General features: G+C 37.6%; 1 protein-coding gene across 13 annotated transcripts in view; it reads left to right on the top strand.

The window, feature by feature from the left end:
• DIAPH3 (diaphanous related formin 3) overlaps positions 1-26,661 on the top strand; it is a 508,102-nt gene that overhangs the window by 383,864 nt on the left and 97,577 nt on the right. The window contains exon 28 of one of the 13 annotated variants that reach the window (XM_038569690.1): positions 18,777-18,820. The exons of the other annotated variants lie outside the window; for them this stretch is intronic. Within the exon in view, the coding sequence (XP_038425618.1) occupies positions 18,777-18,805 (29 nt within the window). The 3' untranslated portion in view covers positions 18,806-18,820. Of the gene's footprint in view, positions 1-18,776; positions 18,821-26,661 lie in introns of those variants that run through there. 13 annotated transcript variants of the gene reach the window in all.

The following is a 26,661-nucleotide window of genomic DNA, read 5'->3' as shown; positions in this document are numbered from 1 at the left end:
TTGCAGTAGTTATTTCCTATAAAATACTCAATGTCTGCCACAGTACTCATGAGTCTCATCAGGGTAGGGACAAGGCAATAAAAGATACCTGACTTACTGCTGTAACCTCAGCACTAAACTGCATTTGTGCTGACACATGGATGTTTACTAAGATGTGTTGAGTGAACAGACATGTTTATGTTTAAGTTTGAATGGAACAATTAATGTACTATATTGAGCAAAATCAGGTCGCTGGATGTCACCCAAATAAGTAGGATTTAATATTCTAATTGCTAAAGCTCCAGCTGTGAACACTGTTAACCCCCTCTCATCTCCTCCCTAAAATGTTATCTGTCATCAGAAGGAGCTATTTGATCATCAGTGGTCTGTGCTTCAAAAGGTGTTATATCAAATAGGGAGGATGCGGTTCAATCTTGATTGGATTATTCACTCCTTAGAAGTAGAGGGTTGCTTATTAATTAGATTTCTTTCCCTTGCTTAATCAAGCAGAGTTTAACAACAGTAAATAAAACAAAGGAAAGCTTCTGCTAATGAGTACAGGGGCATTATCTCATGTCTTTACTCAACACAGTGCATTCCAAATCTGAAGATTTTCTGTAGTCTGTGGAAAATAGTAAGATTTCCTTTTAAGTCAAGATAATCAAAGTATTTATTAATGCATTTTTATAAAGATCATACCACATTTGGGTGTCAGTAAATCAAATGGAAAGGACCAGATAGGAAAGAAGTATATGGAGAGTCTGCAAGACCAAGAATTTGGACTGTTGAGGTTTTTGGGCAGGAAACTGATAGGTCTGAGCAGGTTTTCTGGAACCAAAGTGACAAGTGTAGGAGAGGGGAAAAAATCAAAAGGACGTCATAGCCACCCTCTATGCTGACATGGATTGGCCACAAGGGATGGGGAGAGCTTTTCAAGGTTTGAGGAAAGAAGCCAGGTCTAGAGCTGTGGGTTAAGAAACCCTCACAGAGAACTGCTAACCCTATGTAGTAAGCTCAGGAGTTCTCTAAAAGGAAAATCTTTAAATCTCAAGAATGGCAAGTCAAAGGTTACACCTCATGTGGGTAACAATGTGACCAAGAAGCAAGATGAAGAAATGGGGAAGATTGCATGATAGTGGAGCCAATATTGCAAAGGTTGAAAGAAGACTTTCAAAGATTTGGTTTCCTCATTTTTCTGTCTACTTTTGTTATTTGTTTCTTTGTTTCCAAAACTTGATGGTATACCACTGAGTGACTAGTACTTTTCAGGATATGTTACGTCCTGCTCTTTTCCAGGACATCTCTTCCTCTTCATGCCATAAAATGTTCCCAACAAAGGTTTCTCAATTATGAACGGTGTAGCCACACCTTGTGGTACATCTGCCTGCAATTTGATTGCATCCTCATTAGAAGGTTCTCTTTTCATTAAGTAGTACAGTGGATTTTTTTTTCCTCAGTTAAATGGATATAGAGTAATCAGAAAGAATTCTATAAACTATATGCAATTAAAACCCCTAATGATAAAACTATTTAACTGTGACAAAATAAGATAAAACATAATCAAAATTTTAGGCAAACAAGTATTACACATTTTTAGTGAACATCCATAACCTAAACAAAATCTTGCTATATTATCTTTACACTAAATCAATTCTTAATAGCCTTAATTTGGATTTGATTATCTATTTTTACTCTTCCACTTATATATGGAGCTTTGAGAGATTTTTATAGAAATAAGATTGTATTGCCGCCAGGCACAGCTGCTCTGCTACTCTAAGATTTGAAGTCAGAATTAAATGTGAAGCTAGTTAGATATCTTTGAATTAGCATATTTCTCCACAAAATAAGGGAGGCACATAAGACAGGCTTTGTTGTTGATCTATCAAAACTTCACACATAACCACCCCACCCTTCCTAATCCACTCAGTCTTGGGTCCTCTTTATTTCTTGACCCGCCTTCCCCCAAACAAGAATTCATCTTGAGGCAGAATTATGAAATTCGTAAGGTTTTCAGTAGTGTCTACTGAACACCAGCTGCCATAAGGCTTGTTTGAAAACAATGAGGACAACAGCAGACCACTCCTTGCCTAGAGAACCTTATCTATCAAAAGTGAATTTTGACAACTACCATTTCTATTTCTTTAACTTGTATTCTGATTTAAAGTAGAAAGAGCCTAGAGAATAATAAAGTAAAATCATACGATTTTGCCAAATGTCATTGGCTCGGATTCTTGAGATTATTTTGTGTTCTCTTTCCCATGAATTTGTGCCTGCTAAATACCTAGGAAAGAAAGGAAGCTATTAAAATACTAATTGTTTTTGACACCCTTAGGCTGGAGCTTTCAAGCAGAATCAAATGCTACCTGTAACTGTCAAAGACTTAAATATTTTTTAAGATTTTTCTAGGCCAGGAGTAAAACAATTTGGGTGATTTCACATTTTCAAATATCAGTCTCTCCTATTTACTATGTAGTCAAGCAAAAGGAAGAATGGACTCAGCAGGGCTCCTGCCTAGGTAAGGATGCCCTGTGGGCATCAGGGAAAGGCCTTTCTAATTTATAGTCAAGGCAGGGACAACCTCCTAGCTTAGTCATTAGCATATAAACTCTTAAACACGAATAGGTTAAAAAAATCCTCAAGCAGTGAGGACTTCAAGTTGTTTTAAAAGGATATTTATGCAAGAAATAGCAAATGCCTTTCATTTAATGAGCATTCAGAAATGTATGCTGAAGGCTGGAACTAAATTGAGTGAAAAGGGATAAAGGACTACTGCATAAGGAAAGTAATGTCCTTGACTTCCCTGAAACAGTTGTTAGGATTAATATGTCTTTTGTTCTGTTTGTGTGCCATAGTGGACTATAATTACATGATCTTTCAAAATTTCTGGCCCACTCGAAATTTCTCCCTTTCTTCCTAACATAGGTTCAGAAGGAGTCAGTGCATAGACTTTAGAAACTTCTTGAACTCTAGCCTTGTGTTTTAGATTTTGTATTTGGGGATATTTTCTTCCCTGGTGACAGGATCTCTTGATTTGATCAAATTTTGTTCCACACCCCACCCCCGAAAGATTAAAGGAGAATTATTGATTTTGTTGCTTGGTTACTGGCTTATGTGTTGTTTGATCACTTTATTACTTTTCTCTATTTCCACATGTTATATATTGTTACATGTATATCTTTAAAAGGAAGCCACTTTTACTGTAATTTTGTCACTTGAGAACTAAAGTTGCATTGACATAATCACAAATGGGGAAAACATGTCAAATCGTTGGCAGATCTACCATTTTAATGACAAACAAATTAAGATAAACATTTATGGTTCAGTGAAATGGTGCCACTACTGTGAAGCTTCCCCCAGGATCCGTAGAGGAGAAAGAAGGCAGCACTTGTGCCTAGGATGGTCACTAGGCTTCCTGGGTCTTCCAGGCAGGATGGTGTGCAGGGCTCATCTGGGCTACGCTCTTGGAGGAGGAGGCAAGGGCAAGAGGAGCCAGGGAAAAGCAGTCAGCAAAGCCATACGTGTCAAGGAGGCCTGGCAAAAAAAGGATAGGGGAGTGCCTGGATACAGATGGGCTTGAGAACATGGGGGCTGTTGTTCACCTCAGGAAGAGCAGTTTCAATAGAATGGTAGAAACTGAAGCCAGACAGCATTGGTTGGACGAGTGTCAGCTCCCCTTTCTAAGAGCCTGGATATGAAAGAAGAAAAAGAAGAGAAATAGCTAGGAATAGCTGGAACTAGAATGAGTCATGGTATAATGAGTAAGCTATGTTTCTTTGCCTTATGTGTGGCATTGGCTTTACCATCTTTGTATTCTGAAGGGAAGGGTGCTTTGGAGGGAGGGGTGAATATTTATAGTGGGATAGTGGTTAGAGTGAGGTTCCTGGGGATGACATGAGAGAGCACAGGTGTGGAAGGATGTACAGAGAGATCTGGAGGTCTTACCTGATGACATCTGTTTTCTCTGAGAACTAAGATAAAATGTCCCCTCCTGAAAATCTCTGAGTTGAAAGAGAGGCAAGGGTAATGGGGAGGCCAGGTGGCACATGACTTGCATGGACAGGGAGACAAAATCATGTTTGCATCAATGGTTCAGCTGAAGAGGAAGCCTATTAGGTAATGATAGCATTCTGTAAAGTCTGGGAAGAAGAAAAGTGGCTAAGGTGCTTCCCAGGTGCTGCAGTGAAGGGCAGTTGGTTTCCCAATAGCCTAAAAGTTCTAGAAGTTCATCTCCAAATGTAACCATACTGCTCAGTGTGGTAGAAGGCAGTGTGAGTGTGCTTCAGAGTACCAGTCAAGCAAAGTCGTCCCATTTTTTAAGAGGATAAGATATTTTATCCTTTAAAATAGTGTGGTAGTTCTTTAGGAAAGTAATGGAAACTGTTGGGGCATCTTACATGATGTGTGTTTCAGCATTGTTGGGGTGCTGTGTTATGTACGAGGCAAGCCTTCATTCTAACAGAGATGGATGGTGGCTCGTCTCCTTCACAGAGCGTGTCAACCATATTACAAGTCTGAGATCCTTTCCTATGAAAACAGCCCCTGGTACTAACCTAGTTATCACTAAGGTACATTCAATTTATTTTTATATTTTATGTATCATTAAAGGTCAGTTTGGAGGAGCCAGATACAGAAACCACTTTTCAAGATGGTTGTATTAAAACTGAATCTTTTGCGGGGCACCTGGTTAGCACAGTCAGTTAAGCATCCAACTCTTGGTTTCAGCACAGGTATAATGATCTCAGGGTCATGGGATTGAGCCCTGCATTGGGCTCTGCACTCAGTGGCGAGTCTGCTTAAGTTTCTCACTCCCTCTGTCCCTTCCCCCATGTACCTGCTCGCGCTCTCCCTCTCTCTCTCTCTCTCTCTCTCTCTCTCTCTCAAATAAATAAATCTTTTTTTAAAAAATCTTTTGCAAATGCCTGCCAGGCACATAGTAGTTACCTTAAAAAAGAGCAATAGCTGTTCTTATTCACTATGTGTGAAAACATAAAACTGGCCAGATTTCTGAATTCTGTCTGTAGAAGCCTTAAATTATCTAGCCAAGCAGTCTGACCTTGAAAGACAGCTTGGAGTCAGGCTTGGGATTTAGAGACAGACAGGTCCTTGATTTGACTTTTTGACTTACTAAAAGGGTGATGATAGTGGGTTATTTAATCTTTGAATGTCCTCTTCCTCAGTTGTAAAACAGAGAAATTACACATTTCATAGACTATTAGGAAGATTTAGTAAAAGTATGGGAAAACTCTGTACTATATATAGTATTTAGACTGGAGTAGATGTTCAATAACTTCAATATCAGTTTTTCCTCATTCTTACCCCTTCTCTACCTATCTGCTGGGCTGCATTTGTCACTAGAAAGTTATAAATGCGTGAACAAAGTGACGGTAGTATGCAGAATGGGTGCCCTAATTAGAGAGGTTGAAATTTTCTTTCTATGAATAGTTCCTATATTGCACTTAAAATGCATTAATTGGTATGAGCTAGTTTAGAAGGGGAAAAAAAGAGGAAAAATTAAAAGACTACAGAGATTTTTAGTTTTAAAATGGGACAATAGAGATGTCCCCTTGGGAGTCATCACAGAACCACTAAGAGAAGGAATCACAAAAACCATTCTCAAGGCCTCTGAAACCAGGACATCTTTCACCTGGGACAACAACAACTAATGACAGAATAGAGTAGAAAATTCTACAGAGGGCAGCCCCAGTGGCTTAGCAGTTTAGTGCCGCCTTCAGCCCAGGGTGTGATCCTGGAGACCCAGGATCGAGTCCCACGTCGGGCTCCCAGCATGGAGCCTGCTTCTCTCTCTCTCTCTCTCTCTCTCTCTAATAAATAAAAAAGTCTAAAAAAAAAAGAAAAAAGAAAAAAAAGAAAGAAAGAAAATTATACAGGAAGAGAATGCTGGAATCCAGATGTACTCTTTTCCAAGGTTACCATGACAAATTACCACAAAATAGGCGTCAGGGTAGGGGAGAGGCCTTAATAATTCTGGAGACTAGAAGTCTGAAGGTGCTGACAAGGTTGGTTCTTTCTGGAGGCTCTGAGGGAGAACTGTCTCCATCCCCTTTGTCCTTTCATGTTGCTCGTGGTGGCCAGCAGTCCTTGGTGTTCCTTGACTTACAGCTGGGTCCCTCAAATCTCTGCCTCTGTCTTCACATGACCTTCTCCCTGTCTCTGTCTCTTGACATGGCTATCATATCAGAACATTAATCATTTTGTTACAGGCACACTAATCAAGTTTGAGCTCCTCTTAACGTGATTACATCTGCAAAGGCTGTGTTTCCAAATAAGGTCACATTCACAGGTACCAGGTGTTAGGACTTCAGTATAATTGTTGAAGTGACAACAATTGTAGAGTGACACAATTGCTGGGGTGACAACAATTGTGGGGTGACACAATTGAATTCAACATGGTTGTTGACTTCGACATAATTGTTGAAGTGACTATTGTGGGGTGACAACAACTATGGGGTAACACAACAGGGGGTGACACAGTCCAACCCATAACAACATGTGACCCCAATGAAAAAACAGACTAATCTACTCACAGCTCCACACGAGTGTTCAGGAACCACAGGCAGGAGGAAGGAGGCATAGAGCTGAAAATGCAAGGATAGTGAGGGAGCAGTTCAGCCTCCAGCCAGACTTGTAAACAAATCCAGACTTGTAACCACTATGCTGCACTTATTCCTCCCCCACTCCCCATCTTGGCCTTTCCTCCATACCTCCAGGAAGTGAAAAGTATGCTCTTTATAAAAATTGTGCTAGAAGCTCTAGAATTAGAATACAAGCCAGAATTGAGGTACTCCACCAAAAACAGATTATGTGAATATAAAGGAAGGTCTTGAGGAGAAATGAATGGCAAAATCCTCTTTTGACCCCATCCTACCACCATAGGAGCCCATGCCTCCAAGTAGATGTCTGAATATCCCTTTTGAGGTAATGAACAGTCCAGAGAAAAAGCCATCAGATATTAACCTTTGGGCTCCCTTCCCTCAAAAAGTGCTAGCTTGCTGCAAGAACATCCCATGGAGAAGCTCACTAGTTAACAAACCTATCCCTCACTCAAAATGTTTGTTTGTTCTTAAATGTTAATTTGAGCCAGGGATTCATCATCTGACATTTGAGGAAATCATTCAACATGAAAAAAGAAGAGGAAAAAACAAACCAAACGAACTCTTAGTAGACAGACAAAATGTAGGGAATAGTACCATAATTAATATATATTAAACCATAATTATATACACACACACATATATATACATATATAAAATCCTTTTTGTCATTGAGGTATAAAAGATGTGTGTATAAAAAAAGATTTAAAAAAATCTTTCAGCCTTATTTGTATAATTGTGTATTTGTGTATAAATGTATAGTGAAATTTGGGGGGCAGGTATGGGAAGAGTAGCAGGTACTAAGAAAAAAAGGAAGAGGCAGTTTTAACTCTAGGGGAAAATAGAGATCTATAATTGTGGTACGCTGCTTGAATTTGACATAGCCTTGTGTACGATTTTACCGTCTTACTAATATAAACACTGTGGTAGCCAGACTGTAAGGTGGTCCCAATGATTACTGCCTCCTGCTGTTTGTATCCTTACGTAACCCACACCACAGATAGTTTCCAGGGTTAGTCTGTAACCAATTGAATATAGCAAAACTGATGATATTCACATCTGAGGTCAGGTTATAAAAGATACCATGGCTTCCACCTTGGTGGCTCTGTCTTCCTCCCTCTCTCTTGGTCCTGGGGGAAGCCATGTTGTTAGCAGCCCTTTTAAGACAACCTAAGGAAGCTAAGCTTTGGTCTGTCATAACAGGAAATCAATAAATAATGTCTAAAATTGATTAATCAAGAGATAGCAGGGAGTCAGAAACAAGGAACTGCTAAAAGACGAGGAACTAGAGGACTTTTGCATTTCTTTGTAAACTAAAAATTAACCTTAAAATTAAATTTGGGTATATTAAAGGTCTGATGGGCAATGGGCAAGCAACTGAGATAGGAAGACATCTCCAGGAGTAGCTTAGTTTGTCCCCATTAAAATACAACCAGAAGCCAAATCTCTTCTCTCATTCATTAGTTATCTTTTCTCCTAAAAGCTGCTGCTGCACTTGTATTTTTCCTTTTTCCTTTTCCCTCTTTCAGCACTGTGCATGAACCTAAATGGAACTTCTGTTTATCCTAGCTCTTAGCTTTTCATCTTTATATGATCCAGAAATGAAAGGGACTCTTGACAGTGCATTCCTAAAGACTGGTAGGGCATGATGAAGAGTCCATAATATAGTGCTTCTAGCTCAAGATAATGAATGTGTCTCTCCACATAACATGGCCACTCTCCCTACCTTTTTGCATGTGTTCTGGGGATACCATTGGCCAGCGATTTTGTAGCATGTATCTGAATCTTCTTTCCCATGTAATTCCTAATGTGAGAGAACATGGTGATGAGAATGAGTAATACAGAAAATCAAGTACCACTCTAGTTTGTTTCATAGAGTAAAGGTGATCTTTACTAGTGCTGCATGCTAACCTGGATCCACTGAATCCATAGAAAGCAAGAGACTGAAATGAGATTGGTATTTTGAAATAGTAACATTGGTTATAGTCATTGGATCTTTGTAAATAAATGTCTTCATCCATTACACTGGAGCTATTTGTGCTTTGAAGGGAAATGGTGGTATGACTACCTGTTACACAGTCCAGGTAAAGAGATAAATATTTTTTACTTTAAAAGGCTCTATAAATGTATTGAAGAAAGCATTGACATGCATTAAGAAAGCTGCATGTCCCATTGATTCCCAAGTAAATTAGAAGTTATTAGCGTTAGCCATGATGTACATTATTGTGATGTGACAGCATTTGGCTTAAACAGTTTCACCATTTATTACCACTGATATTAGAATAAATGATAATGATCATTAAGTGCTATGTACATCATCATTTAACTAATCATGCTTGCAATCTCCTTCTATTAGTCAAACCTCCTTTGGTTAATTAGTCAGAGTAGCTGTCTAATCCAGATTTCTAGAGGAATAATGAAATAAGGGAATATTGAGATATAGTTTTAAAAAAAAGTGCATCACCATTTACCTCATATATCAATTTTATTTACCTTCACCTAGTCCATTATAGCAGCCTCAAGGTTAAAAGATTCTGGCTTTTTTTTTTTTTTTTTCTTTTCTTTTTTTTTCTTTTCTTTTTTTTTGAAATACGATGATTAGGCCTATTAAATTATATGTACATACTTTTCTCATTAAAACACTTATGCAGCAGAAAAGTGCTAATATGATATGCAAATAAAAACAAAATCCTCATTTACCAACATATCCACATTGAAAGATGAACCAATAAGTACTGTTTAGATTTAGCATTAAAAATGTTAATAGCATCTTATATTTTAGTCCTGACAAGCCAATAACTCAATCTATAGAACTTCAAGGCTACAAATATAAGACACAACTAAGAAACTTTTATCATCAGTCCTTTTATTACTTCTTATTAATACAGTTAGCCTGAGGAGTTCTTAAGCTGATGTTTGATAAACCATGCACTAGGTTTTATTTAATTCAAAGCATATTTTATCACTGGGTTAAAAGAAAAAAAAATCGTATTTTCATATCTTTCCCTTAGTATTCCCCATGGCCCAAAGGAGGAGAAAAAAGAGAAAAGGATCTTTTAAAATTAATTGTGATCTGTCACCAGGCAACTGCTTAAATAAGAATGGTGATGCTCCATGTTTGAATGTGCAGACACCAGTAAAGGAAGGACAGGGAGCACATGAGATCCCTGGGATAGTCTCACAGGGCTCAGGGCCGAGGAAGGTGTTGCCCTGGATCCTGGGCTACCCTGGCTGCCTGTGGTGGTAGCTTCCCCTCCACTAAGCCTCAGGTCTCCATCACTTCTTACACTCTGGTTCCTCCCCACTTGCTGGAGACTGGACATAACCTCATTACCCTCGGTTCTGTTAACCTCTTCAGTCACTGATCCCCATTCACTTCTGTCATATAAACAAAAAGACATGATCTCAGGGTGCGAGATAAATATATTCAGTCATGGAATGAGGTAAGGAAAGTTAATAACTTAGGTACTATGTTGTTGAAACTTGTAATATTTCTTAGAAATGAACTCTGTGTCTCCTACATATGTGCTTGAGAGTCAGCGAAAGAGAGGGTTTTGAGAGTAATTTTTTAAATTATTCTTTGGTGATGAGGTTTTATATCCTGCTGGTATACTCTCCTTGTGGTAGATTCTGTGCCTCTGCCCCCATGCCTATCTGTTCTGCAAAGTGTAATTTATTTTTTTCTTATTTTAGACCCATATGGTTCATCACATGTTCCTCTTCTAAACAGATCCCCAGCCCTATCTAGAATCTCTTTGTAGTTTTGCTCTAAGATCTTCTTTAACCCTGTTACTATCGTTTTTCTACAAATACCAAACACTATTTCCACTTTGAAAATCAGGAATAAAAGACTATAAATGTACAAATTCATGCCTCAGCAAAGCTCTCTCTGCTTTACTTAAGTATTGCACTATGTATAGCACTGAACTGGGAGGTTTTGTTGTATTTTGTTTAAACTTTCCTTATACTCTTTTGCTTCCTCCCTCATTTTAAATGAAAACTTTATATTGGGAAAGAACATAAATAGAAGTAAGTACACAGTGCCTAAGTATATGGCTTGATGAATGCTCACAATGTGAACTTACCTCTGTAACCAACACGGATCAACAAATGTGAGAAACCCAGGAGCCCCTCTTGCTCCTCCTGTTCATAACCTCACGTCGTTGCACACATATCCTGACTCTGACAGCATCAATTCATCCTGCTTTGTTCTTTTTATAAACGGGATCTATGCTTTGTATCCACCTTGTGTGAATTTGTAATTTGTTCATTCTTATTTTGTACTCCACTCTGATTATCCCATATTCCCCCCTGCCCTTTGTTGTTAGGTATTTATGTTATTTCTTGATTTTTGGCTAATACAAATAGTCTAAGAAAAAAAAAATAGTCTTGCTAAGAACATTCTTACATGTGTCTTTGGGCTCTGTCAGGTGTATACCTAGGAGTGCAGTTGCTCTTTCATTGAAAATTAAATAAATAAATAATATAATATAATATAATATAATATATAATTTAATATAATATATATAATATATATTCAGATCTCGTAGATCCTGCACAACGCCCTTCCCTTCCAGAATGACTGTAGCAATTTATGCTTCCAGCAGCAATCAATGGGTGAGAGTTTCATTTCAACAACTTTCCTAGGATATCTTATGGTGGTTTTAATATGCATTTTCCTCATGAGCAACTAGAACACCTTTTCATATGCTTATTGGCTTCTTGAATATCCTGCTGTGTGAAGTGCAGTTTTTTGCCTATTTCAAGTTTTTTGCCTATTTTTCTATTGGTTCACAAATGTTTTTCATATTGAGAATAGATTTTGATACAACTTAGAATTCCACCCTAAAATGTCTGTTAAACTGCCCATTAAAGGAAAGATTGTGTCATTTTATGGTTTTATAAATTTTATCGGTCCCTCAGATCTTCCTTAAAATGACAGATCTGCTCAGTATTACACAAAAAAGAACAAGCATGTTGTAGACTGCCACCTGCTTATCCTCTTCAGTTAACTTGGTGTGTCTGTCCTTGTTGTCATGTGATAGCAGTCCAGAGCCTTTCTAGATTCTCTGAACTGTTGACACTCCAAAAACATTCTTCAAGAAAAGCTGACCAGGCCTCTCACCTGCTAAGTCTAATGTACACTCAATCACATCTCAATATTTACTACTAATCAGGAAATACTGCTTAAGTGTAGTCAACTGTTGTCATAAAATCTTGTCCTCAGCTTGTAGCTCACCACATGAATGGGGGGTGACCTCTCCAAGTCACAAACTTAAAAAACATTTAGGTTTAACTTATGATAAAATATGAGTGATTTCTTCTGTAGACTACTTTTAAATACATAGTCTATAGCCAGTGAAAAAATCCTTCATATTGACTCCAAACATGTTGATGAGTTTGGTTTAGAATTAAGTGACTAAATGTTTAAGGTTTCTTAGAAGATTACTCATTTATTTCTCTCAAAAAAATATTTGCTGTCGGGCAGCCCGGGTGGCTCAGCGGTTTAGCATCGCCTTCATCCCAGGGCCTGATCCTGGAGACCTGGGATCGAGTCCCACATCGGGCTCCCTGCATGGAGTCTGCTTCTCCCTCTACCTGTGTCTCTGCCTCTCTCTTTCTTTGTGTCTTTGTGTCTCTCATGAATAAATAAAATCTTTAAAAAATCTATATATATTTGCTGTCTTCTACGTCCAAATTTGCAACATATCCATTGAGAGAGTTTTAAACTGAGAGTTAATATGAAGTGGAAACTGTTCTTACTTTTTAAATGTTGACTCTATTACCTGGAAGGGGGAAAAGGTAGGTGGTTTGCTAAGTACATTTTCTAAAATCCGTCACTTACCATGTTTCTTCCTCAGTAAAATGTGATATTAGACTAAATAGTTAGTATTGTTTTACGACCTATACTGCTCATTCTTTTTCTTTAGACTATTTGATTAATAGTTATGTCATGATCTATTTATCACTATCTAGTCTATGTTGACTGCAACATTTGAACCTAAGTTGCCATCTAGGATCAAATATATCCATTAAAAGTAAACATTGAGTTCATTTAGAAACTAATAGATTTGAGTTTTCTTATGGAATCATCTATCAGTAGTAGAACATTTAAAAAACAGAGAAGGGCAGCCCAGGTGGCTCAGCGGTTTGGCGCCGCCTTCAGCCCAGGGCCTGTTCCTGGAGACCCGGGATCGAGTCCCACGTCGGGCTCCCTGCAGGGAGCCTGCTTCTCCCTCTGCCTGTGTCTCTGCCTCTCTCTCTCTGTGTGTCTCTCATTAATAAATAAATAAGATCTATAAATAAATGAATGAATGAGAAGATTATAAAGGAGAAAATAAAATTACCCATAACCTAACTACTCATATATAAATATCATTAGCATATTAGTATCACTCTAATTTTTAGCATACATATTCATACATGTTGTGCATAGTAACTTGTGTTAGGAGTTTTTCCCATATAAAATGGATTCTCTTTGAATAATTTTTAATGGCTGTGTAATATCCCCATAGTAAGCCTGGACCATACATTATTTAACCAGCTTCCCTAGGGTTTGACCTTTTCATGGCTTTTAAATTTTCATCATTATAATAAATAGCACCATTTCTTTAGGATAAGTTAACAGATAGGAACAATTTTAAGGCTTTTTATACATATTGCCCACACTGACCTGGGTAGAGCAGAGAGATTATATTAAGTTATACTCCTCCCAGCAGCCTATGACTGTGTCCCTTGCTCAAATCCTCAACAGCACTAGATGTGTTTTAAAAATTTTAGTTGTACAAAATTATATCTTTTTCTTTTTTTTTTTTTACATTTTTTAATTAGCAGTAAAATTGTATATTTTTCTATTTTTTAATAAAACTGACCAAATGTGAGGAGCAGGGAGGTGAGGGGGAAAGAAACTTTCTGCATATTTTTTTATCAAACTGTCATCAATTAAGGAAAAATCATAAACTTTAATATTGTTAGCTCCTGTCTTATTTCTCCACTAGGAGCAATTATTACTGTTTATCTGTGATGATTTTTCAGTGCTGCCAGTCTAGGGATAGGTTTTATTTATACATTTTGACCCATGATACTAATACATACAACTAATACTTGATTTACTGGAGTAATGAGGAGATGGGGGATGGAAATCAGAGAGAGACCCACATCCCAGTGGCACCTAACTGATTAAGGAAGGGGTAGCTGGAATATCACCTGGACTGGTGCTTATTTCCCAGGGGTTTTGGGTCATTAGGTAGCACCTTAACAGATCTGTAAGGATACTCATGACTAAACTTTGTCTACTCAATGCCAACAGAGCTATATAAAAAGAAACTCACCCAACCAACTAATTAACTTTTCTTCTAATCTATTTTAACACCAATTTTAACAGACTTTTTTTTTCCACTGAATTTACCACATGCATCCATTTAATAAAAGCTATTGCAAAAATAAAGGTATTTGTATATTAGGATCACTGCTAAAATGGGTTTCTTTAAACTTTGAATTGATATATATATTTCTAGGTAGAATCTGAGGTGACTTACAACCAAAGGTATATAATATGCCTATAATTCTAAGAGAACACATATACTATAAGAAAACAGAAGAAAGTTAGCTCTTTTGCTTAGAGCCTGATTCTCCTCTTTAGCATGTATTAGAATCATGCAGGGGGCTCATCACAGTGCAGGTTGCTGGGCCCAACCCAGAGTTAGTAATTCAGTAGGTTTGAAGTACTCATGAGAATTTGCATAACAAATCAATTCTCAGATGGTACTCATCCAGGAACTGCACTTTGAGTACCACAGGTCTAGATCATCTTGTTTCTGTTTGGAGTGTCTGGAATCATTATTGATATTGTGGGATTTTTATTAAATAGTTTGTAAGTCGTATATCTGATCATACATAATGATAGCTATGTTACTAGTTTCATAAGGCTGTTCATATGGATATAAAAGCTAGGATTGATTATATGTCCTGGTAGTTCTGAAACGTGGCTGCATTAGAAACACCTAGGGAGTTTTTAGTAACACCAACATGGAACCTTATCTCTATATAGTCTGATTTAATTGGTTGAGGACAGGGCCCAGGCATTATATTTTTTTAAAACTCTGCTTGTGATTCCTGAATGCAGCCAGCATTGTAAGCCGCCGATGGAGAGAAAAACAGCCTATACTGCCAAAAGAGAGCGTATTTCTTTGTGGCTTGGGTTTTTGTTGTGGGCCTTTTTTTTTTTTTTTTTTTTTCCATCAGTGTGGCTAGCTACTTATTCCCATGTTTTACCTGTGTGATGTCTTCTTGGTTCTTAAGCACACGGTTTTGTTCTTTTCCTAATTGAACTTCAGCCAGTTTTTGATGAACCATTCCTCTAATCTATCAAGGTCATTTTATTTATTTATTTTTTTTTAATTTTTATTTATTTATGATAGTCACAGAGAGAGAGAGAGAGAGAGGCAGAGACACAGGCAGAGGGAGAAGCAGGCTCCATGCACCGGGAGCCCGATGTGGGATTCGATCCCGGGTCTCCAGGATCACGCCCTGGGCCAAAGGCAGGCGCCAAACCGCTGCGCCACCCAGGGATCCCTATCAAGGTCATTTTAAATTCTATTTCTTTCTTCTAGAATGTTTAACCCCTGCCCAACTAAGTATCATCTGCAAGTTTAATGAGATTTTCAATTTCCTAATTGAGACTGTGCTCATTAAGTTTTAATATTTTATAGTTTTATTGCAAATTATTTCTACCATGTGGGTGATGCTACCTTGACTTTGCCCTGGTCATGCACATTTTCTTCATTATCATTGTACATTTATTTAGTGCTTAGAAGTTGTATTAAGTTCTATGACTTCGAAATTGTTGAAAATAAATGCTGAATCTGATTTCATGTAGTTTTAACTCTAAGAATATATTAGCATAAGCTGCATGAGCAACACAATATACAAGCATATATATACAAAAATTGAACATTGATAATATAGTTCATAGGTCAGATGGACGTAATGAGCCTAACTATGGCTACATAGAAGAGTACCAGCTGCTACTTATTAGCTGTGTAACCTTGAGCAAATTTTGGTATCCATTAAGTAAGATCTTATTAATTCCTGCGTTGGTCTGTTGTGAGGATTTAAGTCAGATAACGCATAGAAAAATCTCAACGGAGCCTACCACATAACAACAGTTCAAATAAATGGTTGTGATTGAGAGTCAGTTAGTTGAAGAATTGATAGTAGAAGGTATTTTAGGTTTGGTTGGACAAGACTGATAATAATCCAAGTGACACAAGGATGACTGGTCTGGGATCTGCCTTATTTGTTGATGAATGAGACTCATCTTGGAACCTTTGATTTTTTTTTTACAAGTTTAGGCAGGTTTTTTGATAAACAGTTAAGATTTTCATTCTCTGTGTGCTGTGTTTCTTACTGGAAATATGCTTTTGTAGATGATTATAGCTACCAAGTGGCAGAGCCAGGATTCAAACTCAGGACTTCTATCTACAAATTGATAATTACTAACTGACAGAAACAAAGGGAAGAGATTGCCCCTGACAGAAGGAGTGAGGGGAGTGGGAATCTTTTTTTATAGAAATCAGATTCCCAAAAGCATAAAGTAGCCAGTATTTGACCACTTACTGTGTGTCAGACCTTGTTGATGGCATTATTTACATTGTTGCAAACTGAGACTTAGAAAGCTTAAGGAACTTGCCCCCAAATCATACAGCTGATAATGACAGAGCCAGGAAGTAGACCCAGATCTGTGACAGCAAACTCCATCTCTGAGTCACTTTCATAAATTGCCTATCTTTGGATGGAATCAGGAACTTACTTTTTCCTGGAGAAGATAACATTCAAAAATATCAGACTACAGAAAGATAAGGTAGAGACAGGAGTTCTGTTTAACATCCTAACTATATTGTGACAGAGTAAATGGGGAAAATCAGCTAAGGGATTTTTCTCTGGAGTTTAGCATGTATTTAAATTAGTTAAATGGCTAAAAAGTAAAGGTGTCCCAGAAGGAGGAGGCTGAAAATGGACCAAATGAGGGTTTATAGATTAGGAGGGGGCAGGGGGTGAGTTAGAAAGGTAGGCAATTTATATACTTCCTTTCTCCATTGATTTACTTAAAATAAGTAAACATCAAGGGTGATCTCTTTGAGCCCATAAAAGCTAACACTTTTTTTGGTGAAACACATTTTTATAGCACTCTACAGTTTTCAGAGTGCTCTCACATGCATTATTTTGTTTGATCTTAACATATTGGTGAGCACTTTTACAATTTTGCTTCTATTATCCTAAAATATCCATAAGTACAAGAAACATGTCTATACCCAATTGGATAGAAGCCACAACTGTACTGGAGTTTCTTTTCACATATCTTTTTAATGCACATATCTCATTATAAATGACAAGTTTAGTTATGATCAAAATTTAAATTTAGCTATTATTCAGAAAATAATGCCCATCGGGCAGTGTCATGGAAGATCTTTGCTTTTCTTCCCTCTCATTTTAACACCTTCTTTTTCGATCTCAAAAATCTCAATACTTTCACTGCTCAAACATGTTCAAAATGAAGTAATTTTCCTTGTATAATATAGTTTTGAATCCTAAAATATCAATTTGATTAAAAAAAAAAAAGCTTTTTCAGGTCTCCATTACTATAGCAATTGAAACCCTAAAAAAGACTTTATACTGCATTGCATTTTATCTGAAGTTTCATTATTTACAAAAACTTTTCATAAATTAGAATTGTATAAATGAATAGCTGGTGATTCATGAAAGAGTAGAAACCTCCCATAATGAATTTCCTGGAAAGTCTTCCAATCTTTGCCCTTTCTCATTAGATTACTTTAAAGTTAGACTTAGTCAAGTTTGTCTGTTTACAAAGAAGATAGAGTTTTTTTTCATTAGCCCTAAAATTCTTTTTTTGTTTTCTTTCACCAAGCTTGATTACCTTTAACCCAGGAGCTAAGTAATATGATATGCTCTTAACTATCCAGATAGCATTTAAAGAGCTGTAAAGTGGGATTATTTCTGCCAGGCAGTAAAATTCTTACCTTTCATTAATGGCTACTTCTAATAAAGTGTTTACTTTTTAAAGTAATCTTTTATGAAATGAAAATAAATATCTACATGAGTTATTAAGGGATACAATTTCTGTTCAGGCTATATGTATCTTTTCAAGCATTTTGTTCTGAAACTAGTCTAGCAAAGTGGTCAGGGAAGAGTTCAGTTCTCTGTTTTCACTCCCCCCACATTCCTATATAATTATTTAAGAAACTTGATCAAACTGAATGTCATTATGATCATCAGATATACTACTATCATTTTTTTTTCACTTAGACCTTTCCTGTTATAGAATCTGTACTTTTACTATTATTCTGAAAAGACTGCAGCTTTAAAATGACTACATTATTACTACTTGTGGTATAACTCCTAGAACATCCTTGAAGAAAATACTAGAGGGTAGACTTGGTTTCAAATTCCAGCTGTGCTCCTTTGATGCTGGCAGTTACTGAATCTCTCTGCAGCTTGGTTTCATCATCTGTGTATGGGCAGAAATTAGACCCACTTTTTAGTGAAAACGAAATGAAACAAGCCATGCAAAGCACTATGCATTCAGTAAGTGTGAACTATTATTACTGATGATAACATTTGGCCCTGTGCTGACAAAGTTGTTGGCTGGGAAAGAGACAATGCTCTGGAAATGTTTTGAGTTTTGGAAATTTTAGAAAAGAAGGAAAAGGAGATTGTCATCTGCCAAATTATTCCAGCTAGCCACATTGTCCTGGTGTTGCCTGAACATATCCCCCTTCTTGGCTCATTAAGAAATGCTCCCAGCTCAGATCTACAGAATGGCTTACATGACTAAGAGTGGCAATGATCCAATTATATAGCTTGACTGCAGAGGTGTTTAACGGTAACCAAGGTAGCTTATTTTTGTCATTTAGATTAATTTTTTCCATTTCACTTGTACTACCACCAAACAAATATCAAGATAATTTCATTTTTCTGCTTTGAAAGTTTATTTCAAAAACAGTATAATATTCTCCTGTTTGATTTTAAACAATATAGAAGACCTACAAGATTGTAGTTCTGATATAAATTGCTCAGATATTGTTGCTCTTTCTTTCCAACAATTACAGACATCTAGAGTTTGGCTGAATATCCAAGCATAAAGAAATGTGTGTTAATTTTTCACAGGTTGTATACATCTGTATCACGGCAACTGACTGAGGCAAAAAAATGGGTTTGTAAATAACACTTGTAGAAATAAAAGGGGCTGCTGCTTCTTAAGGTCAGTAATAGGAAAATCAAGTTAAGAGGAGTCTAATTTAATCACTCTGATTATTTTACTGGATTTTAAAAGAATGGATCAATAACAGTATTTTGTTTCAGGCTATTAACAGCCAGAACCTTGGCTCCCAAAATTAAGAAATCAGTTCTTGTTAATTAAACCTAAATATGATGGCCGAGATCTTTGTGCCGTGAAGCGAGAGCCTGATTTCTGGCTATTTTGTTCAGTTCTTGGTATAATGCAGTACACTGTTCTCAGCCAAAGCCCCGTGTTGTCTGGGCAACTCCCGTTGCCATAGCAATGAAATTCTTTTGCGGGGAGCTGGGCGGATGCTAATTGTAGCCATTTGTTGTTCCTTCTGTCGATCCCTTAACTAGCACAGTTGTAGAGCAGCCAGAGACTCTGGGTGAACAGCACAGAGTGCCCCCAAAAGCATCACTGCTGAAGGCAACCGGCTGCTCTGCTTAAAAAATCATTTGAGCAGCCAACGGTGCTGACAGTGCCACTATGTGGGCAGAAGCGCAGCCTGACTCAGACCCTGACAACTGTTGATCTGGGACTAAGAGGGAAAGAGAAGACTGTTTAAAACCTGTTGAGAAGGTACTGATGACATGGAGATTAATTTGACACCAATCCCTCAGAGGTAGGTGCTAGGCATATCATAACAACTGTTTATCCAGGCTCAACTCAATACTAGAATGCCCAGAGGCTGTAGGAGACAGATCAATGGTTCTTCCCTTATTTCCATCTGAAACTGCGTTCCTGTGGCCTAAGGTAAAAATATTCATTCGGTTGAAAGCAACCAGGTGTAATTCGCCTAGGTATTGGATTCAGCCTGTATTGGTAACTCCCTCCTCAAATACCAGAAAGGAGCTGAAACTGAAAATCAACTTGGTGTAAATGAGAACAGGCACCCTTTGAAAAACAAAAGACAAAGTGACATCTACCGATCATATGGTCTTTCATGCTAGTTTATTTGAGAAAATGTTCTTAAACCTGGCATGCAGTAATTCATTGTAAAATCTAACCTAATTGCTACAGGTACTTGGGAAAATTATTATAAGGTGGAAGTACCATTATATTATTATATCATATCTCCCTTTAAAAAGTGTATTGACTCATAAAAATGGTCAAGTTCATGAGATTTTTAAAACCAGCTACTGTGTAAACATAGTAATAAATATCAAGGTGGTTTTTTTTAAGTATAAATTTAATGTACATGTCTCCTAATCGAGTAGACTAACAAAGGTGCATCCTGGCTGAAATGTTCTTAAAATTCAGAGGAACTGGTATCACACATTTGTTAGATTGAGCTGTTCTTTACTGTAGATTTATGTATGTTTGTATTCAGATAGTCAAAATTGGTCTAAAAGTGGCCCAATCATAACTACAGATTCCTCTTTTTATTGGAGAGCAGGGAAAGAAGGCCTTTCAGTTCAATATGGTTTTTTTCCTTGAAAGAACTCCATGTATATTTACTGTTTTTTATCCCGTGTCCTGCTTTTTCCAGGGAGATAGCCACCAGGGTATCTTTCAGTGCCCTGAAGAAATTAAGTTTCTGATGACAGTGATCATGAGTCATTAGTGTGCTTCAAACACTAAACAAATTAGTCCCATCTCATTGATTAAAATAGATACTCAACCCGTAAATTCCAAGGAGAAAAATCTTGAAATCGTTGAAATTTTCTAAGATCTTTTTGTTTTCTTTTTTCCTATTTTTTAATTAAGATGAAGTATCTATAAACTATGTAACAGATACTATTACTTAAGTATTATATGTATATCTTATTTGTGAGTTTTATATGAAAGATATCTTGGATATATTCCTTAATAAGCCCTATGGAATATAATTTTAATAGGTTGTTTTTATTATATTCTCAACTTTAAAATATTTGGCTCTACTCCTACAATACTATATTCCCAGCATGATAAATAAGAGAAATGCTCTAAAAGGTAAGAAATATTCTTAATTCCTCAGTCAAGAGAGATCAAATTACTGTCAAATTTATCACCAGTCATGGCTTCCAGCCTCCTCAAATGATGAGGTCGCCCATACGGTTCTGAGAACAAATGAAGTCTAAAATACCAATACAATGAGGCTGCACATTCATTTCTCCTTGGCAGGGAGAATTTGTGTTAACACAAAACTTAGCAGTAGACTGGATGATAACTGGCAGGATAAATTTCCATCATGATCAGGGCACAGTAGCCCTCTGGAGAAATAAGAGTAGACAGTCCATCTTCACTCTGCCAAAGTTCTTTTCCTTAATGGCCAGAGAAATGAAAGGGCTGAAACCTGAATATGGGATGAGGAGTGCTCTAATGTCAAGGAGTGTTCTGAAAGCACATAATATTAATATTAAACCTCATCAGGAAAGCAGCTCTTTGTGGTAACTCAGAGCCCCTCCTCCCCAACATTCTTCTAGGGGCAGACTCCTAATCATGGCTGATGGTGTTCCACAGCCTTCCAGGGTAAAAAGGTGCTGCCCAGTTTGTCTTACTGGATGGTTTGTAGACCTTTGCTTTTGGGGATGCAGCATGCCCACCATCTGGCTAGCTAAGCTCATCTGGACCAAGACAAACCAAAGCCTCCCCAAACAACCTCTAGTGGAAGGTGACAGCCCCTAGGCTTTTAGAATCAGATCACTTGACTGAAATGAGACTTATCCAAGGACTGTCACCTGGGAAGGAAGAGTTGACTGTGAGGAAAAGGCATCAATCCAGGGGCCAACTAGCTCTCTTGTCCTCAATCTGGTGTGGATAGTGAGATAGTCACTTCTTGAAATGAGGACAGTCACCCATTAATCAAATGTGCATCCATTGTAGGGTGTAACTCAAGAAAGCCAAGAGGAAATGTTGTCTGTCTGCTTATGAAGTTAGATTGTCCTCTTCTTTCAGCTTGAGATTCATTCGGAGGCAGGCCCCAGACAGGACCCGAGGTGGCTTAAAAGAATCACTCCACTGGGAAAATGAGAGAATGAGTAACCTGAAATTTAAAACTCTATTTTAGGGCAGCCCGGGTGATTCAGCAGTTTAGCGCCACCTTCAGCCCAGGGCGTGATCCTAGAGACCCGGGATCCAGTCCAGTGTTGGGCTTCCCTGCATGGAGCCTGCTTCTCCCTCTGCCTGTGTCTCTGCCTCTCTTTCTCTCTGTGTCTCTCATGAATAAATAAATACAATCTTTAAATAAAAAATAAAAAATAAAACTCTATTTTTAAAAATTCTATTTTAACCCAGGCTCAAAACACTCATTTTTTGTCCCTCCTCTTAAAGGAAGTTTGAAGGACCTGTGTCCCATTAGATCAATGAACCATTCTACCAATGTGTACATGGAAGCAGGCTGGTTTTTAAATCTTGCTGCAAAATCCCTATCTTATGTGAATAGAAGACCCAGTCTCCCTTTATCTTTGCCACAGTCGAGTTTTCCCAGGATGTTACCTGGAAATCCCTCCCTGAGTACATATGCCTCAAAGACAGTCCTGACTGAATAATGGTGGTAATTTTTTCCCCTACATATTGGTGATTGGTGATATGGATCAACTTGTCAACCTGTTAGATTTTTTTTTAGTAGTTTGGTTCCCTTTTACAGTTATTTTCTCAATTATTTTCAGCCAAATAGGCCTTATTCACAATTTAGCAATATTTTTAAATTTTTCAATGTGCCCAGCATTAAACAATTTGCACCTAAGAAAACTGGTCCAAAGTTTTTCCATATACTAAGTGTGTGTGTATGTATATATATTTTTTATAACTTTGGGTGATGGTAGTTCAAGCTTTTCATTTTTAAAGCTTAGATTTATTTTTTCCTTGTCAGTCAGTGCCTGAAATGACTAGTGAGGGGTGAATGGGTGGCTCAGTCAGTTAAGCATCCAACTCTTGATATCCACTCAGGTATTGATCTCAAGGCTGTGAGTTCAAGCTCTGCATTCAGAAATAAATAAATAAAAAGACCAGGGAAGCCAGAAGCTGACACTATTTAAATTATACATAATGAGAAAAACTCTGTCCCAAACCTTACTGTGTGTCATAATCAAGTGGGCAATTTCTTTAAAAAATAGTTTTATGTACCTCATTTAAGGCCTACTGAATTAAAACTCCTGAGGGTAAGAAGCTTTTAAACAAATTTCTCCAAAAGTTATTATGTGTAGCTGAGATGTCTCTGGTTGGAAAAAGGAGCATTTTGGAAATGGTCTAGAGTAATATTACTCACCTTTTAATGCCAGGTTTCAGTGGGAAAACAAAGCTTAAAATCTTGATATCAGTTCCAGATATATTCAAAAGAAACTATATTTTTCTTTTTAATTCTTTATTGATATTTTTCTCTTTAAAAGGAAAATATTTCATATATTTGAATATGAAAGATATCTGCAGTAAAACGTGTTAAGTTAATCATGTAAGTATTAGTGACTAAAAGTAAATTTAGAGTATAAGTAATATAGAACATAGACAGAATTGCTCTTTTTACAATGTAAAGATTTGTTTTTTTAACCCTGAAGTGCAAAAAAAAAAAAAAAAGAAAGAAAGAAAGAAAGAAAAGAAAAAAGAAAAGAAAAAAAGAAAAGAAAAGAAAAGAAAAGAAAAGAAAAGAAAAGAAGGGATCCCTGGGTGGCGCAGCGATTTAGCGCCTGCCTTTGGCCCAGGGCGCGATCCTGGAGACTCGGGATCGAATCCCACGTCGGGCTCCCGGTGCATGGAGCCTGCTTCTCCCTCTGCCTGTGTCTCTGCCTCTCTCTCTCTCTCTCTCTCTCTCTCTCTCTCTCTGTGACTATCATAAATAAATAAATAAAAATTTAAAAAAAAAAAAAAAGAAAGAAAAGAAAAGAAAAAAAAGAAAAGAAAAAAAAATGCCATTGCATGAACCGGTGCTTGGAAAGATTTGTTTTCCATCCATATCCTTCCAAACTATTTACTTAGAGCTTGAAACATAGTTTCAACAGTAATGAAAACTATCAAGCAGAGCATATATAATTGGCTAAAATTTAATTAGAAAATTTGTTTGAAAAATAGTTTTTAGAAAATCCTAAAATGTGCATTGATACATGCAGTCATTTTTTATCAGTTTGCTAGTGACAGGTCCCCTAGACCTAACGATTCTAGGTCCAGCCTGCTCTCCCTTTGCTAACAGCAACTCATTGTTCCAGTAAAGTCTGGGCTGCTGGTTAGTGGGATTATAATTAAGGCCAATTTAATTTTTTTATAATAAATTTATTTTTTATTGGTGTTCAATTTACCAACATACAGAATAACCCCCAGTGCCTGTCACCCATTCACTCCCACCCCCCGCCCTCCTCCCCTTCCACCACCCCTAGTTCGTTTCCCAGAGTTAGGAGTCTTTACGTTCTGTCTCCCTTTCTGATATTTCCCACACATTTCTTCTCCCTTCCCTTATATTCCCTTTCACTATTATTTATATTCCCCAAATGAATGAGAACATATAATGTTTGTCCTTCTCCGATTGACTTACTTCACTCAGCATAATACCCTCCAGTTCCATCCACGTTGAAGCAAATGGTGGGTATTTGTCGTTTCTAATGGCTGAGTAATATTCCATTGTATACATAGACCACATCTTCTTTATCCATTCATCTTTCGATGGACACCGAGGCTCCTTCCACAGTTTGGCTATTGTGGCCATTGCTGCTAGAAACATGGGGGTGCAGGTGTCCCTGCGTTTCATTGCATCTGAATCTTTGGGGTAAATCCCCAACAGTGCAATTGCTGGGTCGTAGGGCAGGTCTATTTTTAACTCTTTGAGGAACCTCCACACAGTTTTCCAGAGTGGCTGCACCAGTTCACATTCCCACCAACAGTGTATGAGGGTTCCCTTTTCTCCGCATCCTCTCCAGCATTTGTGGTTTCCTGCCTTGTTAATTTTCCTCATTCTCACTGGTGTGAGGTGGTATCTCATGGTGGTTTTGATTTGTGTTTCCCTGATGGCAAGTGATGCAGAGCATTTTCTCATGTGCATGTTGGCCATGTCTATGTCTTCCTCTGTGAGATTTCTCTTCATGTCTTTTGCCCATTTCATGATTGGATTGTTTGTTTCTTTGCTGTTGAGTTTAAGAAGTTTTTTTATAGATCTTGGAAACTAGCCCTTTATCTGATATGTCATTTGCAAATATCTTCTCCCATTCTGTAGGTTGTCTTTGAGTTTTGCTGACTGTATCCTTTGCTGTGCAAAAGCTTCTTATCTTGATGAAGTCCCAATAGTTCATTTTTGCTTTTGTTTCTTTTGCCTTCGTGGATGTATCTTGCAAGAAGTTACCATGGCCGAGTTCAAAAAGGGTGTTGCCTGTGTTCTCCTCTAGGATTTTGATGGAATCTTGTCTCACATTTAGATCTTTCATCCATTTTGAGTTTATCTTTGTGTATGGTGAAAGAGAGTGGTCTAGTTTCATTCTTCTGCATGTGGATGTCCAATTTTCCCAGCACCATTTATTGAAGAGACTGTCTTTCTTCCAATGGATAGTCTTTCCTCCTTTATCGAATATTAGTTGACCATAAAGTTCAGGGTCCGCTTCTGGGTTCTCTATTCTGTTCCATTGATCTATGTGTCTGTTTTTGTGCCAGTACCACACTGTCTTGATGACCACAGCTTTGTAGTACAACCTGAAATCTGGCATTGTGATGCCCCCAGATATGGTTTTCTTTTTTAAAATTCCCCTGGCTATTCGGGGTCTTTTCTGATTCCACACAAATCTTAAAATAATTTGTTCTAACTCTCTGAAGAAAGTCCATGGTATTTTGATAGGGATTGCATTAAACGTGTAAATTGCCCTGGGTAGCTTGACATTTTCACAATATTAATTCTGCCAATCCATGAGCATGGAATATTTTTCCATCTCTTTGTGTCTTCCTCAATTTCTTTCAGAAGTGTTCTATAGTTTTTAGGGTATAGATCCTTTACCTCTTTGGTTAGGTTTATTCCTAGGTATCTTATGCTTTGGGGTGAAATTATAAATGGGATTGACTCCTTAATTTCAAGGCCAATTTAACCCGTATTTAGATGTGCAGCCTTGTTTCACCAGATATGTTACATGCCCTTGGGAACTAGCAACCATGGGCTCGCAGGTAATTCTCTTGAGCAAGTAATAGCTCTCTGGCACACACCAGCCATTAGTGCATATATCTTTTTTCCATTCCCTAAAATCATGAGAGAAGTCCACATCCTAAACTCACTTGATTATGATACTTCTAAGAAATTTTGTTCCCCCGCTATTGGAAGTACCCTCTCCAGATACACCAGAAGAAATCGCTAAACTTTTGGCATTCTCTTTTTAAAAGATAGCTAACCTCCAGGTTAAACAATCTTCACACTTGAAGTAGTATTGGTTCCTGCCATGTTGGGTTTTGGTCTCCCTTCTATTTTGCCTTCTCTTTCACTTTCTTAGCTTTGTTCTTGTAAAACGTGCTGACAAACCTCAGGCTGTGTGTTAAAGCTGGAGGAAAAAGAAAGACAAAAAAGTAACTAAGTTTTAAAATACTTCCTTCCTGGCAGGCTAAAGTTGTCAGTTCTTATGACAGCAACTACTTCAAGAAACCTTTCTAGAACAAAAAGGCTTTGAGTTTTACAAGTTGTCCATAAACTCCACACTAGTCATTCCTAACTAAAATGCCACAGTCCTTCCACACCTCGGGTCATTCCCTCTGATTTAGATTCTTTTCCTTCCTTGTTGCAGGCACACTCTTAGTTTCAGACTTGCCTTTTCAGATGTCACCTTCCAGCCCCACTCTTCCCCTAAGAATGATAATCCCTGCTGCTTGGGGCTGCAATACTAAGTTTGGTCTCCA

The sequence above is a fragment of the Canis lupus genome, chromosome 22 (genome assembly GCF_011100685.1).
Source record: "Canis lupus familiaris isolate Mischka breed German Shepherd chromosome 22, alternate assembly UU_Cfam_GSD_1.0, whole genome shotgun sequence".
Classification (NCBI taxonomy): domain Eukaryota; kingdom Metazoa; phylum Chordata; class Mammalia; order Carnivora; family Canidae; genus Canis; species Canis lupus.
The sequence above is the reverse complement of the archived record's forward strand: the minus strand, read 5'-3'. Positions and strand labels throughout refer to the sequence as shown.